At 36.3% G+C, this 15,535-nt stretch overlaps 1 protein-coding gene across 4 annotated transcripts in view; it reads right to left on the minus strand.

The window, feature by feature from the left end:
• Nucleotides 1-31: 31 nt before the first annotated feature.
• Nucleotides 32-15,535, minus strand: part of PFKP (phosphofructokinase, platelet) — a 43,137-nt gene continuing 27,633 nt past the window's right edge. For 2 of the 4 annotated variants that reach the window (XM_057371153.1, XM_057371156.1), the window contains 10 exons: nucleotides 15,186-15,256; nucleotides 14,664-14,751; nucleotides 13,603-13,755; nucleotides 8,007-8,159; nucleotides 4,225-4,389; nucleotides 3,174-3,235; nucleotides 2,573-2,684; nucleotides 1,758-1,857; nucleotides 998-1,103; nucleotides 32-565 (listed from right to left, as the gene is read on the minus strand). In XM_057371153.1, coding sequence (XP_057227136.1) covers nucleotides 415-565; nucleotides 998-1,103; nucleotides 1,758-1,857; nucleotides 2,573-2,684; nucleotides 3,174-3,235; nucleotides 4,225-4,389; nucleotides 8,007-8,159; nucleotides 13,603-13,755; nucleotides 14,664-14,751; nucleotides 15,186-15,256 — 1,161 coding nt within the window. In that variant the 3' untranslated portion in view covers nucleotides 32-414. The remainder of the gene's footprint in view (nucleotides 566-997; nucleotides 1,104-1,757; nucleotides 1,858-2,572; nucleotides 2,685-3,173; nucleotides 3,236-4,224; nucleotides 4,390-8,006; nucleotides 8,160-13,602; nucleotides 13,756-14,663; nucleotides 14,752-15,185; nucleotides 15,257-15,535) is intronic. The other 2 variants (XM_057371155.1, XM_057371154.1) reach the window with 2 other exon arrangements.

A 15,535-nucleotide genomic window follows, 5' to 3' on the forward strand; every position in this document is an offset into this window, starting at 1 on the left:
AGTTGTTTAAAAAGCAAGCAAACACATGTAATGTTTGCAACAGTACTTTATTTCACTTCAGAAACATTAAGCAACATCCTGTAACTCAACACAAAACTAGCCACCTACACTTATTTTTGGGGTGTAAGTACTCTGAAACAAAGTGCAGTAGATGAGTACCTTACAGAGTGCATAGAACGGTGTTGCACTTGCTTGTTAAAGGGCAGTATCAGTAACTGGTGTTTTTCCATTAGATGCAAGGGTTTGTTTCAAACATAACACACAAACAGGACAAAATCTGTGTGACAGCTCAACGTCTTGTTTCACATAAAGTGCTGGAACAATAATTTAAATGTTACAAAACAAAGCTGTAACGATTCTAAAGCATTGTTACTCACAATGTGCATCTATGACAACAATCTAAATGTGGTGTGTTTAGATGGCTCCGGTCTCAGCTTCTTTTCGGAGCGTGGCCACGTGTTCCAGCTGGCCTGAGTCTGACACATCGTAGCTGGTCTTGTACTTGGCCAGAATCTTCATTAGCGGTCGCAGCTTCAGCCACCACTGCTCCTTGGGAATCCTATGTCTGCAGGGGAAAGAGGGAGATGAAATAGGAGGTAAGGCACACCTTTCTTATAAATAGGATCAGGCATAGCTCTCCAGGGTGGGATGTAAAAAATGAGAATCAAGGACAGAATCCCGAAGGAATGAACAGATGATCTTACTGAAAGATGTTAAGCATAATACCAGATTCGGCACAAAAGTTCTGCCCCCCTGAACTGAAACAGAAGTAAAGTCATTCTAGGCATTAGGGCAAAGGCAATCACACTRAAGTTACGAAATGGGACAGCAGAGACCAAGATTATACGTGAGAGCCTCCCAAGCGTAAGGAGGATGAAGTGGATCTGTGTGAATGCAGGCCCAAGATGAAAGCAGTAAGGAACGGGGAGGTGTGCGAAGTGGTGGAAAGCAGGCTGTGCTGAGGGGTTTATTTACCACACAGGCAGTGCATACGTACACGAAGTCTGTTTCATCCTTGAGCTCTGCCAGGGGCTGGAAAACAAGGTTGCGTCTCCGCATTCCGAGCAAACAAACTGAGTCATCAGTGTTGGCAAATACTTTTCCTAAAAAGAATGAAGTAATTCAGCAACTTTCTTATAAGGCAAATGTATAAGGGCAAATACCATTTTGCTGTAATTAAACTGAATCAAAAACTTACAGTACCTTAATTTCAGCCTCTGATTATTTTATAGAATGATAAAACATCATTAGTGCTTTAATAGGGTTAGATCTTCACTTTTTAGGTGAACTTTGGTGATTAGCAATGAAATTACAGTGCAATTAAGCAACAAAAGGATTGAATTTTAGCATCGAGTTTTAGATTAGATTTTAGAAAATGGTGCTTTAGAAAAATTCCCGAAGAAGACATATTACCTCCTTCTGTCTCCCATGAAGGCAGCATGAAATAAAAAAGAACAGATGTAACTACATAAGCATCAATTCCTGCATGCATGAAAAACTGCAATCACACTGGCTCTTTTGTTTAGAATGCTAAAACAGCTATCTGAATTATTGACATCTCTCAGTTGGAAATGCTTATACAGCAGGAAGCACAGCAAGGCACTACTGAATAATACAAAACCAGAAGGGGAAGAAGTATGTTGACTAACAAACATTCACGTTTGCAAAGTGAGTGGAGTATGCTTATATACTGATAGACAATCAAGTAACAAGATTGCACCAAACAGTAACAAGAGACTGCACAAACATTTCTGTACCTTTCCGGTAGGTTTCCGTAAGTTTTTTGGAGATCCACTGCATAGCTTTTGCCGAAATTTTTGTCCCAAAATTTCTATCAAATGGCGAAGGTGCTCCACCCTGTGCGAAAATTTAAATTCTGGGTCAGCTTATCAAACCGGGATTTGTGTCTGCTTTATCAGTTATCTCTGCTAATGRCCTGCTCTACCTCTTACTTCCATTTCCCCCACTTAAAAAAACAAAGCAAGACAGCCCCAACACATAAATCAGTCTAAGGTGTTGAAAATTTATGTTCAGCACCTGTAGAATTCTCACAGATTCAATAGTACCTCTTACTTAAACAAATGGAGGGACTGCACTTTCCTCCACCTCAGCCTCAGTGATCAGTGCAGCCAGATCAGAAACTGCCTTTGCATACTGAGATAAAGCAAAGCACGGAACACAGGCCAAAGRAGTAGCTCACTTCTATCTCTTCACAAAAACACCCATCTGCATTTCTTTATGAAATCTCCGCTCTTTCACAGTTCAAGTGTCAGATATATTATGGATAGGCAGATAAGTGTATTATGAAGAAGGTATTACAATAATTAGAATACATCCAGTGGATATATTAATATAAACAGGAGAGGAATAAAAATGAAAATTATAATTAATGCATTTCTTCCTAGATTTTTGTAAAGGGTTTGCAGTAACATCTAATGCTAAAAAAACCTTCTGAGTTGCCTACAAAAATCCACACWTTTTAATCATCTCAAGTCAGACTTGTCTGAAATGCCTGAATAGTGCATGTATTTTGTGCATACAGACTTGTTTGTAACTTCGGGGTTTTATTTACCTGCTGCATATGGCCCAATACATTTTTTCGACAGTCAAACACTCCTTTTCCTTCTTCAGAATACAGCTGATAAATGAAATCAGTTGTGTAGTTCTCATTGCAGTTCTCATTTCTGTAACAATTAAGGCCACTTACAATTAGCAAATTTACTATAAAGCTCTGGATGTCTTTACTGAATGAYGAGTGTTTTCMCTTTTCTTGCTTGGACATTTTCATYTGATCACATACACTCAGTTCCAAGTAACAGGCTCATGATTTTTAAGATCTTTACAGTAATGAACATAAAAGTAYGTGACACACTATCTTGACTAAGAAAGAATCTAGGAAAAAAAAAAAACAATGAGAAATTAAGACTGAAAACAGGATAAACTATTAAATTACAGAGCATATATATTTACATGGAAAGAAGTTAAGTTTTGGACACGAACTTCCAGAGAGGTCCCAGAATTGCCTTCTGAAACAAAAGCTCTACTAAAATCTCATGTTAAAGGAATTATCAAGGAATATAGACTTCGAGTGTCATTCCAAGCAGCCAAGCAGCCTACCTGGCTGGGAATGCTCAGTATCAGTGATGCCATCTACCACAACTACTTTTACTTACCTCAGCACTAGACCTCGCTGGATACTGGTTTTCATTTTTTCAGTCAAGTGTTCCACATTAGCCTAGAAACAACAAAAGTATTTTTAAAGAGCCATACAGAACTCTGAARCAACTTTAACGAGCCTAAATTTCCTGACAACTTCTGTCAAATATTCCACAGAGATTCAGGATAACCTATTGTGCAGGGCTACTGATCTTAGATTAAAACTAACATCTTTYTCGACATCACAAGTAGCAGATTTTATTAACAACTCAAAGGTGGTYTTTTGATTATACACTGGTACAGCATCAAGCTTAATATACTTAAAAATACAGAAATTGCCACAGAAGTYCGCAGCCTGCCCTTACTTCCAGTCCTGCCAACAGCTGAGGAGGAATAAGTTCTGATTCATTTCACATCTCGATGATTTCAGGAAATTTCTATCCTTTTAGCATTGTATTTGTCCGTAACTACAGTTAGCACCAACAACCTCAGAATTGTGACACATGGTAAATCCTGATAGGAGACAAGTTCCATATCAGCTTGTGTATGTACTACACCATAATCTGTAATCCTTAAAGCYTGAGGGCTTTATTTTACTAACACCTCCAGACATGCTCTGAGTAACTGCGGTAACAGAGTCAGTATTTAATAAACCTGATATACTGGTCAGCTCTTGTACTGAACAGCCTTCTTACACAATTCTACCATAATGAAAAAATATTCTTCTCTTGGTTTTGGCTTTATTTTAGAACTACCCAGGTCTGTTCATTTAATTTYAATTTCAATTTCAATCAGAAGACTCAAAATGAAGTAATTCTTCTAGTAGTGTTTAATGGCTAATACAATAACTTTTCCCATTTAACTGAACATGGGTGTTAACAATAAATGCCTCTATGTTCCTTTACATACTATTATGGCACAAGAACCAACAGGACAAGCACAGCTTTTAGAYTCAACCTTAGCTGGTTTTGTTCTTTCATAAGCCATCTACTGCAAGTGAGCACATTATGATACACACGTACAACTACTTTAGGATCTACTTAAAAATGAGCAAAACGTGCTGAATACCTGGAGCTCTCTGATATCAAACTGCTCTTCAAAGATGTAGGCAGCATCAGCTCCTGCTGCCAGGGCCCCCATGTTGGCCAGGTAGCCACAGTAGCCGCCCATGGTCTCGATGATGAACACGCGGCGCTTGGTGCCGCTGGCYGACTGCTTGATGCGGTCACACGTCTGCTCAGAGACACAAGAGTCTGAGTATGCACTAAAAACCCTGATTGTTCACATTTTTGTCTGCCAAGAAACATTGTGTCACTTACTAGTAACAAATAAAAAGAAAAAAAAGGAAAAGAAAAAAAAAGAAAAAAGAAAGAACCAAAACAGAAGTATTTATTAAAAAAAAATTCTTTTAAAAATTCCAAAATGGCATAACCCATGTAATGGTAATATTTACCAAATAAAGTATTTCTTATAAATCATATATTGAACACCAGAGTCAAAATAAGATTTTTCAGTACTAGCGACTCTTAACATCTATCTGCTTCCTGCAAATACTGAAACAAGAATTCATACTGGTTTGCCGTGACATTAACACTTATGTATCTGTGGTTTTTAACACAAAGACATATAATGAAGCTTTTAAAGGACTGTGGTACGAATAAATTTGTGTAACTCTATTCATTATTTAATTTAGCACTGATATTAAAATTCACTACATTCCCATCTATTCTGAATGTTTTAAGAYCTGAGAATGTATTGCCCAATTACTTTCTAATAATGATTTCCACACAAACGTAATTCTTTCAAGCATTACCAGTGCACATTTTAAAATGCTTTAGGTTTTCTACTAATAGACAACATACTTACTCTAAGAAGACTGCAATCTCCACTTGCACCTTATTCTGACCAGCATATGGAATGTTCTCTCTAAGATCTGTTGCTTACATGAAACCAATTAACACCAATATTTATTAGAACTGCCTCTAAGAGAGGGGGAAAGTAACAATCTCCAGCATGGCAAGACCTAAGAATCTTAGGAAAACACAGTAATCCAAGAAAATGCAGAAACCTAGGAACTGGTTACTATCCCCCCTGGGTTTCAGTAATACTCAAAAACTTATTTGACAAACTCTATCCCTGGAATGAATTCTTCTACCTTTCAAAGTGATTTTAAAGTTGTTGATTAATGTATCTTCCTTTCAGAAAGCAAGTAAGAGAAACGAAAAGATCCTGTTTCCTTCTTTGTCTTTAAAAACAAGTAAATAGATACACCACATTTTGTGACAGAAGTATTTTGTCTAACTGATGTACTGYTGCAACACCTGCTCTGTTTAGAAAAAATGGAAATGAAAGTACCTAGAAAGTTTGTCATCTTGCAACCTGAATTATGGCAACATTAAAAAATCCCCATGCCTTACTGGTTTTCTGAATGAGTAACTGTAGGTACAGTAATATTTGAAGTTATTTCTGTTTCACCGTTTTTTACAACTGAAAATACTACTTCAGGCTGAAATTCAGATTGTGAGCAATATGGTCTTTAAAACCATACCTAACAGATCACAGAACAAATAATTAAGTAATACATGAGAAAAATTAAAACAATAKAAAACCCTAGAACTTCTAAACATAATAGAGTTTAATGTATCTAAAGACTAAGACCAGTATAATCAGGCCAAGCTGTCCAAAGATACACATAATTTAATTTATGTATTTGCATATATGMATGTTATGTGCTTACGCACAAAAGTACAGCATTCACATGAATTTATTCAGACTATGGATATTCTGTTAGCCTAAGCAGAAAAGCATCTCCATAACAAGCTACATCACAAAAGTCTACATTGACTTCCTAACAGTTTTTTAAAATAACACTTTCACATGTCTTAGGTTTTATAATGTCCCTAAGCATATATACTTTCTCCTTCCAAATAATGTTTCATGAAAWTTTTTGCAGAATACTGTAGCACTGAAGCAATTTTAATTCATTTTTTAAAAAGTTGCCTGAAACTGGATAGGTACTAGATATAGATGTTTTAGCTTATGTTGTAAAAAAAAAAAATCTTGTCTACAGACAATAAATACACACATTAAGATTTCCACCATTTTGAAAAACGTAACATATTTGCAAACCCCAAGATTTCTAAAAAGGTTTTCCAGCTGCTGGTAGTAGAATGAAATCTTCTTCCTTTTGAGAATCTCCAAGTATTAAGCAAGGCTGTAAATCAGTAGTTGCTTATGCGACTAATCACTTGGAATCTACTTRGAAGGGTTTCGATCCTTGCCTGTACAAGAGATGGAGTAGAAACTTTCTACTATTCTTACTTTCTCAGAATGACTGTGACAGAAATACCCAATTATGAAATTGGCATAGATGGACTCTGATTACCAATTAATTCATACACTACACTACAGGCTGGAAAAGCCAAACCTCAAACACCTGGTGCAAGTTTTACACCTCTTAAACAATGCATGTGGACCTTTTTTGGAATTCCATTACTAGCTGAGCTTTCCAGCTGTGAAACTGAACTGACCCAGCTTTAATTAGRAAAATACTAATATTCACAACTTCACCAAATCAACAGTGTTCTACTATTAGCATTACCTAAACAACCTAACAATGAAATTCAAACAATGCAACCGTTGTTTTGTTTTTTTTTTACTGAGAGCATTACTGAAATCTATACAAACTGTAATTAAAATTAGTACCAAAAACAATTAAATACAGGAAGCAGCACTCTATGTGATCATGTGTTGCCCCACTGTGTTTTCATGTTACCATTTTTAAAGGTGSATCAGTTGCAATCAGCACTTACCTACTTCTATAAACGTCAGGCCAAGGGAGAAACAGCTGAAGGAGTTGTAAAAGTACCCGTGTCCTGGCTATCAACATGTGCTACATGATGTGCCCACACCACACCTTAGGACACCTCACCCTAGGGATGCTGCACTCCAGCTCCCTAAGACCAGGCCATTCTGGTTTTTGACACAGCTTTTCCAGTTATCTGCTGGAGATTTTTCATTCTTTATGTAAGTAACACTGTATAAAGCAGGAAAACAAACCTGCATTTCTCAACCCCCTGGATCTCTAGTCTTGACTTTCTTGGATAATTACTTTATAATTAATAATATGGCTTACTAATGATGGTTTTGATAAAACTCAAGAGCTGGCAAGCTTTTCTCAATTGTTTGCATTAGATCTCAGCTCAGTTCCTTTGCTGTGTCTTCAGCAGAGTAAACAGGACTGAAAGAGTTCATACAACAGATGTATCCAAGGGAAAAATCATGGCAGACTAAACTTGAAACACTGATTGTTCTGATACGGCACTGTTTAGTTGGACATCAGAGACAGACTTAACTACTTCTTATACTATATGTGCATTTATATGCRCTTAATATATGTTAAGCCTAATGGAGTCTATGGGATTATTCATGTTTTAATCATGTACTTAAAATGCTCAACTGCACTGAGCTCAGTCAATAGTTCACAGAATAAATGGGACATATATTTATAAAACATGTGCTTTCATCTTTTACATAAAGAATATGCAAGATAAAAATGAAATCAAAGCAAGCAAAATACTTTATTCTCAGTAAAAACAAATAYGCTAAGCACTAATGCAGCAGTCTTGAAGAACAAGAGAGTACCCAAAAATAAAGCATATAACAAAATACTTTTTTCTAAGGTTAATGTTTTAATCAGGTCTGGAAAACTTCTATACTACTAACCATTAAAAAAAAAAAAAAAAAAGAGTAACTGAGTTATTTCAGAAAACCAGACATTTCAAGGTCTTTAGGTATTCTCCTCTTACACATTTTATCATCTTAACTTTTTTAAAGAGATGCAGTCTTACCTCCACAATAGCATTCAAGGCAGTGTCAGCACCAATGCTAAGGTCTGTGCCTGGCACATTGTTGCTAATAGTAGCAGGCACCACACACATGGGAACTTTAAACTCCTCAAAGCTGGAACGAGCGTCGCTGAGCTGCAGACAACTTTCAAAGGCCTGAAGCAGTGGTACAAGTGTGAGTGACACATTCCTTGTCTTTGGACTGCTCTGCTAATGACTCCTGGCATGTGATGGTAAACGTGGCTGTCCACTGGCCCAAGTAAATACAATTGGTAAGATTATTTGGGGGTGCAAATATCCTGTACATACCACAACAGTGCACTGGGGTTGCATTGGCACAATGCTCTTTGAAGAAATGCAAAGGGTTAGTACCAATTAGTAGAGACTGCAGGTGAAGTGTGCACACCAGACAGGTCTGAAGCAGCTAGGCAGGAAGGGATAGCAAAAAGCTAGACTGGAAATCATTCCATAAGAAAGTACTTAACAAAGTTTGATACATGCTAAGAAGCTCAGAAAGTTAACTAGTAAAACCCTTGCAACTTGAAGAAAATGCTTAAAGAAAGACACTTTTTTAAAAACTATGTTATCCTACAAAGTCAAGACACACATCTATTTCCACCAAGAGAAAGGAAAAAAGATTCAGCCATGCCTTCAAAGTTTCCATCAACATCACACATCTGCCTCTGTGCACACAGACTGAATGTAGGCCCAGAAAAATCCASGAACATGTGCACATGGATAGTTAATAAGATCTGCAAGTATAGTTCAGGGATTCTTTGAAAAGCAGTTTTAAGGTCACTGGAAAGATTCCAAACTCTACAAAATACATAATCCTGTCAAAAGGATTAGGTGTTCCTAGTAGATGTCAAAATAAAGGTTAAGATTTTGCAGCTGTTTAAAGTAAACATACACTACATTATTCCAATTATTTCTAATCTAAACTAATCAGCATCTCTCATGATGTGTGGCAACTTTTCAAACTGCCTATGTAATGGCTCTCCACCAGAAAGCCTGATTACATAGTACACTACTTTTTCATCTCTTTCTYCCAGAAAGGACTGATGTTCACAGAAGTCTCATTTTCTTGATTTCTCAAATCAGTTCAGAGAAGGGAACCATTGCAGATCAAAGATGCCTATTGAGGTATCTCCAGGCATAGCTGTACAGTGATTGGTTTCAGCAACAACTTAGAAAATTATGGGAAAAAACCCTACCCATGAAAGTTCTCCTCCCTGGGCTTTTGTCCTAGATACAGCAAATCCTGTTCAGTGAGAAGACAGGATATTTATGGCYGCAGGTGGATAAATGCAAATTGACTTTTAAAAAATCTCTCTTCCCAAGTATTTTGTAAATGCAACAGCTCAGTGCTGTATTTTCTGTTTGAGGCTGAAACACAGCCTATAAGATTGCACTTTCAGACCCAAAGAGCTGAGGTGTATGCCCACAGGCACAACAAATGTGGGTGATTTATTTGGGATTTGTATTTTTGAGTGGATGAGACTTCACTTAGGAATGTCAGTAATTGCCTGGCYCAACTCAGCTAAGCCAGGCTGCTTTGAACATTTATTTCTACTAAAACAACAGAGACATACAAAGTGACGGTGGTTTGGTAAAACCGTACACCTTCCTGGAGACCTGCAAAACATGAGTTTCTATGAAAGGTTTTGTATTGAGACTTCTGGAAAACCAACTCAAAGGGAGATTTAGAGCAATAACTAACACAGCTGGTTAGTGTGCATTTATGGTATGTTAAGATGCAGTTAAGATGTTTTACTTGCATTAAATATTGTCATTTTATTTGATGCAAGCGATTTCAGTCAACATATCCAATGACTGTACCTTCACCAAGCACGAGCATTAGATGATTATATGCAACATCTKTGTATCACTGTGGCAAAATATGAAAATGCTTTTAATATATGGTCATTTCATTATAAAGGGTAAACAAGTGATCAATGGTTTTAATAACTGCTATGCTATTTTTTTTAAGAATTACTACAGTAAGATCATAGGGGGATACTGCACTATGTTAATAAAATGGTTTAATAATTTCCTACCCTTTTCTTGGATCTGAGTTACTAAAAAGGTTATTGCAATAATCAAGGATGCTTTATAAAAATTCATGCAGTCAAACACAGACTATGGTTTGTTGACTTAAAGTTGATCTAAATACAAATGGCCATTGAAGGGGATGGAGTTACTGCCCTTGCTTCACATCAGCTGTTGCTAGGACTGAAGGAGATGAAAGATTAACAGGTTAGCTAGTGGCCAGGGCTAATTTTAAGCTTCCTAGTTCAGACTAATGTGTGCTACTAGGAGCCTACAGGAGTCAGTGTTTTCCACAGGAAATGTGTAGAGACTGCCTTGGCAATCTGACTGTAGCTTGCTTTGCTCCTCAGGGGATGTTTGCTTTTTATTTTCCCCACAAAACCCAGCCACCCATTTGTACCCCCTTTTCCTTTGGAGAAAGGAAAAGGTAAAACTGTCAAAACACAATAGCAAGTTTTAGCTTCYCCCTTTTTCAGGTTCCATTTTTCTCATGTACTTGGTACCTTCTTCCTTTCATTTCCCTATTTAATTCTACATTTTCTAAATCAAATGKATTTTTTTCCATACTTTGTTGTGGCTTATCTCTCTTTTCAACTTCCTCTAATCTATTATTAGTTTTTCTTTCCAAAATAAATTTTCTGTCTTCCACCCATTTTTTGTTCTGCTGCTGAAAGAGTAACTTTCAATTTATTCAGCTTAATTACGGACAAGGTCTCTACTTTTCAGTTCCACCTGCAAGATGTATTGCTAATGTCTCTATGATCATTATAAAGTAATCCAATTTACTGCTAAAAAGAAATTTCTACCCTTCATGGTTCTGTAAAAAAGTCAAAACCCAAATCCAAACCCAAACACTTCCTGGTTGTCACAGTCCTGAGGTCTGAAATTCAAAATAAAATCCAGTTCATTCCACTGAATTAGAAACTTACGTGAGAATATAGGTATTTTTATTAGGGTAGTTATTTTAGTGATACATTCATTTCATAGAAAATTTGAAGTTCATGTTCTTATCCTGCAATCCTARAAGATTTACTTTGTATGCCTGCATCTATCAGCCTTAAGCATATCCTCCTCAGGTAGAAACATCMAGCTTTCCCCAGGTATTTTACATTAATGCCGTCATTAGCATTTTTTTCTAACGTTCTGAAAACTGAAGTGAAAACTTAAGTTTATTATGAATTAAAAATATTATTCAAAAGAGAAATCAAATTTGAAGCCCGTATTTTTAAACAAAAGTGGAAAAAATGGAACATTTCAAAAGGGTCCTATAAACTGTTAYAGAACCTGAATTAATTATTGAGAAATGTACCATCCACTACCTATGCCTTTGTGAAGAGCACACTGTCCACTAACCTCTCATTCAGAAGTTATGTATCTGTTAACCCTGGTTTTTTTATTTTTCTTTTTAAATGTAGAATTCTAACACATTATATCTCCAAGTATTTCAGGGTACTATTTACACATCTTGACAAGTTTAAACAACTGACAAGTGTCTAATGATGCCAAACAACAACACGCCCTCATCAGCCAGCACAATTCTACTTACCTTACCAGAGGTAGGCAAGATTGCACAAGTAAGAACAGCACCACAGAAAAAGCAAATGTGATGACACTTTGGTGTTCAGAAGAGGTTCTACTGCTCTGAGAGCACTATAAATTATGATGCATTTATTGACCTTACAGTGGTAAGAAGAATAAAAATCTACATATCAACTAGATATAACGGATATTCACCTCATGCTTTTGCTTACCACAGTCAATTGTATGACATGTCTTGAGCTTATCTGGTCACTTTTATCAGGGGACACAATTGCTATTGAACCTGATCTGAGCATCACACAAGAATGAAAGGATGTATTTTTCACTGGCAGTTTTGGTGAATCATGTTCAAATAACTGGAGCAGAAGACTGAAAAGATACCAAGCAGGAATGTTTTCCGAATGCAAAAGCCTACTCCTTCCCCCCAAAAAAATCCAAACCAAATTCAATTTTCCACTCAACTAAATCTAAATCTTGCAAAGCCATTACTTTTCATATATTTTCCAGAAAAAAATCTAGGCAAAATAAAATGCAAAACAAGAAGAAGAAATCCATCGGCAACAAAGTATGCTTTGGAAAAGTCTTCAACTACCACATTGAAAACACGGAAAGAAGAACATTTTACCTAATAAAGGCAAATGATATCTAGAAATTTAAATAAAAAGCAAACCACAGCAGCAAGAAGACTGACTGACTACAACACATCCCCTTTGCATGAACCTATAAAAAGAAGTCAGTTAGGTTAACAAAGCTTATAAAGATAAGAGAAGAAGGAAAATAGATGTTATGCACAATCATTTTACTCACCTCAGTTTGTGATCAGTAATTTTGGAAGGATATTTTTATTTACCAGAACTGGAAACAACATCAACATTTATAACCCAAGTTGTCTATAAAGAATACATTCAATGAATTTTAGCTAGCTTAGTGTTGTTCAAGACACTGGCAATTCCTACTGAAGGGTTTCTTTTGATGAAGATAAAATATTTATGTTGGAATGGTAAAAAAAAAAAAAAAAAAAGAAGAAAACTATGGCAATGTATTCGAATTTGGTAGCATTTGAAGAATCCTTGAAATGAAAAAGCTATCACAACTGACATTTTCAGATATGGTAAGTGTCATATAGTCACTCTTTCAAGTGATAAGAGAAGTGTTCAAAAACAAATTGAAACTCTTTTTGTCCAAATGACTATGCTTTCTGTTCAAMTGAGATTAGCATCAGAGGACTGAGGAATAGCTGGGGTTGGAAGAGACCTCTGGAGACCATCTTGTCCAATCCCCTGCCAAGGAAGGATCACCTGAACAAGTGACACAAGAACATATCCAGGTGGGTTTGGATTATCTCCAGAGAAGACTCCACAACCTCCCTGGGCAGCCTTTTCCGGTGCTCTACTACRCTCAAATTAGGGAAGTTTTTTTCCTCATAAGAGGTTTAACATTCAAATCCTAGTTAATTTTGTATTACTGGATTTGATCTTTTAAAAAATACTTAACATGGCTCAACCTTTTTCATTAAATCTGCTGTTAGCAAAATAGAGGTAATTCCTAATACAGAAACACGGAYCTTACATATTTTCTTAGAGGAGTAAAGGTGTTACACAGCTAAGAATCTCCTTCTCAACAGAGGAACTTTCCTTCCTTGCTTGTTGCAGCTASATATACTACAACTCTACATAAAATAAGTGCATGTTTTTCTCCCCTTTACAGTGCAAATGATCCTCAAGTTGCAGCTTTAGGTTTCTTCCTTATACAACAGACAGATGTCATCTTATCTTGCAGTTTAAAAATGCAGAGGTTGTCGTAGTTTCAGGAGAAATTTAATTGAAGCATCTGCGATCCTAGACTTTCTCTTTTCTAATCTGGTGTCATGAATTTGGCCATATCAAGTAACCACAATTTCCCAGATCACATTTCCAAAGTTCTGGTCTACAAAAATATCCAGTCGTAGCCAACTGACTAAGTTTTAATGGAACTGCTTTGTTAGCATGTGCACACACCAGAGCAGACTTACATCAGTTATAGTGTTCAGAGCAGTATCTGCACCAATGCTGAAATCTGAACCCGGTACATTATTGGATACAGTTGCAGGAACCATAATCATTGGAACACAGAATTCATCATATTTCTCCCGGGCAGCTGACAATTCCAGAAGTCCAAGGTAAGCCTGTTGGGCACAGGCATTGGGTGAAAAATTAGGATGAATAAAGTAAGGGCACAGTTTGGAGTGACAAAATGGGAAGGGCCACAGGGGGAGCCATTTCTACCACGTCACACTTCAGTAAGTCAGAGCACTAAGGAACCACTAAAATCTAACACAGACAAAAAAGAAAACATTAGAAACAGGCATATATTTGAAACCAATAAATAGAACTTATGTTCTCTTGAAAATGAATAGTTTAGAAAGCACAAAGTGCTTCTCAACAAAACAAATGAGTTCCCCAATCTTCAGGTACTGTTACTCCTGATTTAAAAATCTTCATATTCCTGAATTAGGGTCACAGCTTACAGCTTGTACAAAAGGGATGATACATTCTTTATCAAGAAGCAATGAGCACATTCTTCTCTGCAAAAAGTGGGCAAAATATTTTCCCGAATCAAAATTTTAAAAACTACTTTTGTAAAACAAAACAGAAAATATAGAAAAAAAATAAAATACTTCTCTAGATCCATTACAGATTTTGAAATGCACTATATGAGAAGAGTGGCTAAGTAAGGAACCACAGTGCAATTTCAATTAACAGTCAAGAACTTCTGTAAGTATGTTCTAAGTATAGACTTGAAATTTGCACTACATAAGTTATTAATTTTATTACAATAAATTATAATGCTATCTCATCTCATTTATCCATTTAGCACATCTCTTTAGCAGCTCTAGACAGTGTCTTAAATGTTAGCTTTCCAGAGAACCTCTGAYTGACAACACTTAAGATTCTAAACACTACTTGTGTTGTCCATYAAATATATATATAGCCAAATGCACTTTACATGAAGATTGGGTAAAATTCAAAACYGACTATTAATTTTGTTAGAAACTCTACTCTACTTAGACATAATTAAGATATCTCAGTGTACCTCAAATCCACCAATAACCATAAGGGCGTTAATGTTGTTAGTGCGCATCTGGTCAGCAATCTTCTCCAAATATTTTGCAGGAAGAGTACTAAAAATCATTAAACCAAAAGAAAAATAAAAACAATTTACAGACTCTGAAGTAATAACAACTAATTACTATGCTGAAACCATAAACGGAGCAGGCAACACAATGTTTTTCATTTTACATRTTTATCCATACAAATAACTTCCAGACAAACAATAAGCAATCATGTCCAGTGTAAAGTTTGCAATCCTTCAAAGTGCAAAGACCCCAGGAAATATTTAAGTTGAGGTCCCAACTTCCACTCYTCAGAGCTGGTTCAGTACTATAAAGATAGTTGGAACACAAGTATCTGAACAAAACACAAATCAAAAAAAAACCCAGCATACAAAAACTGAAGACTTAAAAACATTCTGTGGAAAGAAAAAAACATGGAATCATACAGTGGTTATAAAAAGCACTACAATTCATCATATAATTGACTAAAATATTGATGTTACCGTTTTGTACCAAGAATTGATCCTCCTTGACCAGTCCAGCCTCCAACATCTCCCCAGGATATTTCCTTTATCTTTGAATAAAAATAAAAAAGGAGATTTAGTTAAGTGATTATRCAATTACTTGAGTTGCTGAAAAGTATCAGGTACTTCATGAAAAGCTGTTCGAACAAGTTGTTGGGGCCACATACATCACTAAAGCTGAAGGCAGCAAAGAAAGAAAACAGMATCAGGAGTTTAACTCCATTCCTCTTGATTTACTATCAATCCCTTTCCATTCCGTTTGTTCCTTATTCTTCCACACCAGGATGAACCCTGCCTCCGTGTTTCGTATCTCGATCCTATTTCCACAT

The sequence above is a fragment of the Malurus melanocephalus genome, unplaced genomic scaffold (assembly GCF_030028575.1).
Source record: "Malurus melanocephalus ecotype Western Australia unplaced genomic scaffold, MMel_1.1 scaffold_142, whole genome shotgun sequence".
NCBI lineage: Eukaryota > Metazoa > Chordata > Aves > Passeriformes > Maluridae > Malurus > Malurus melanocephalus.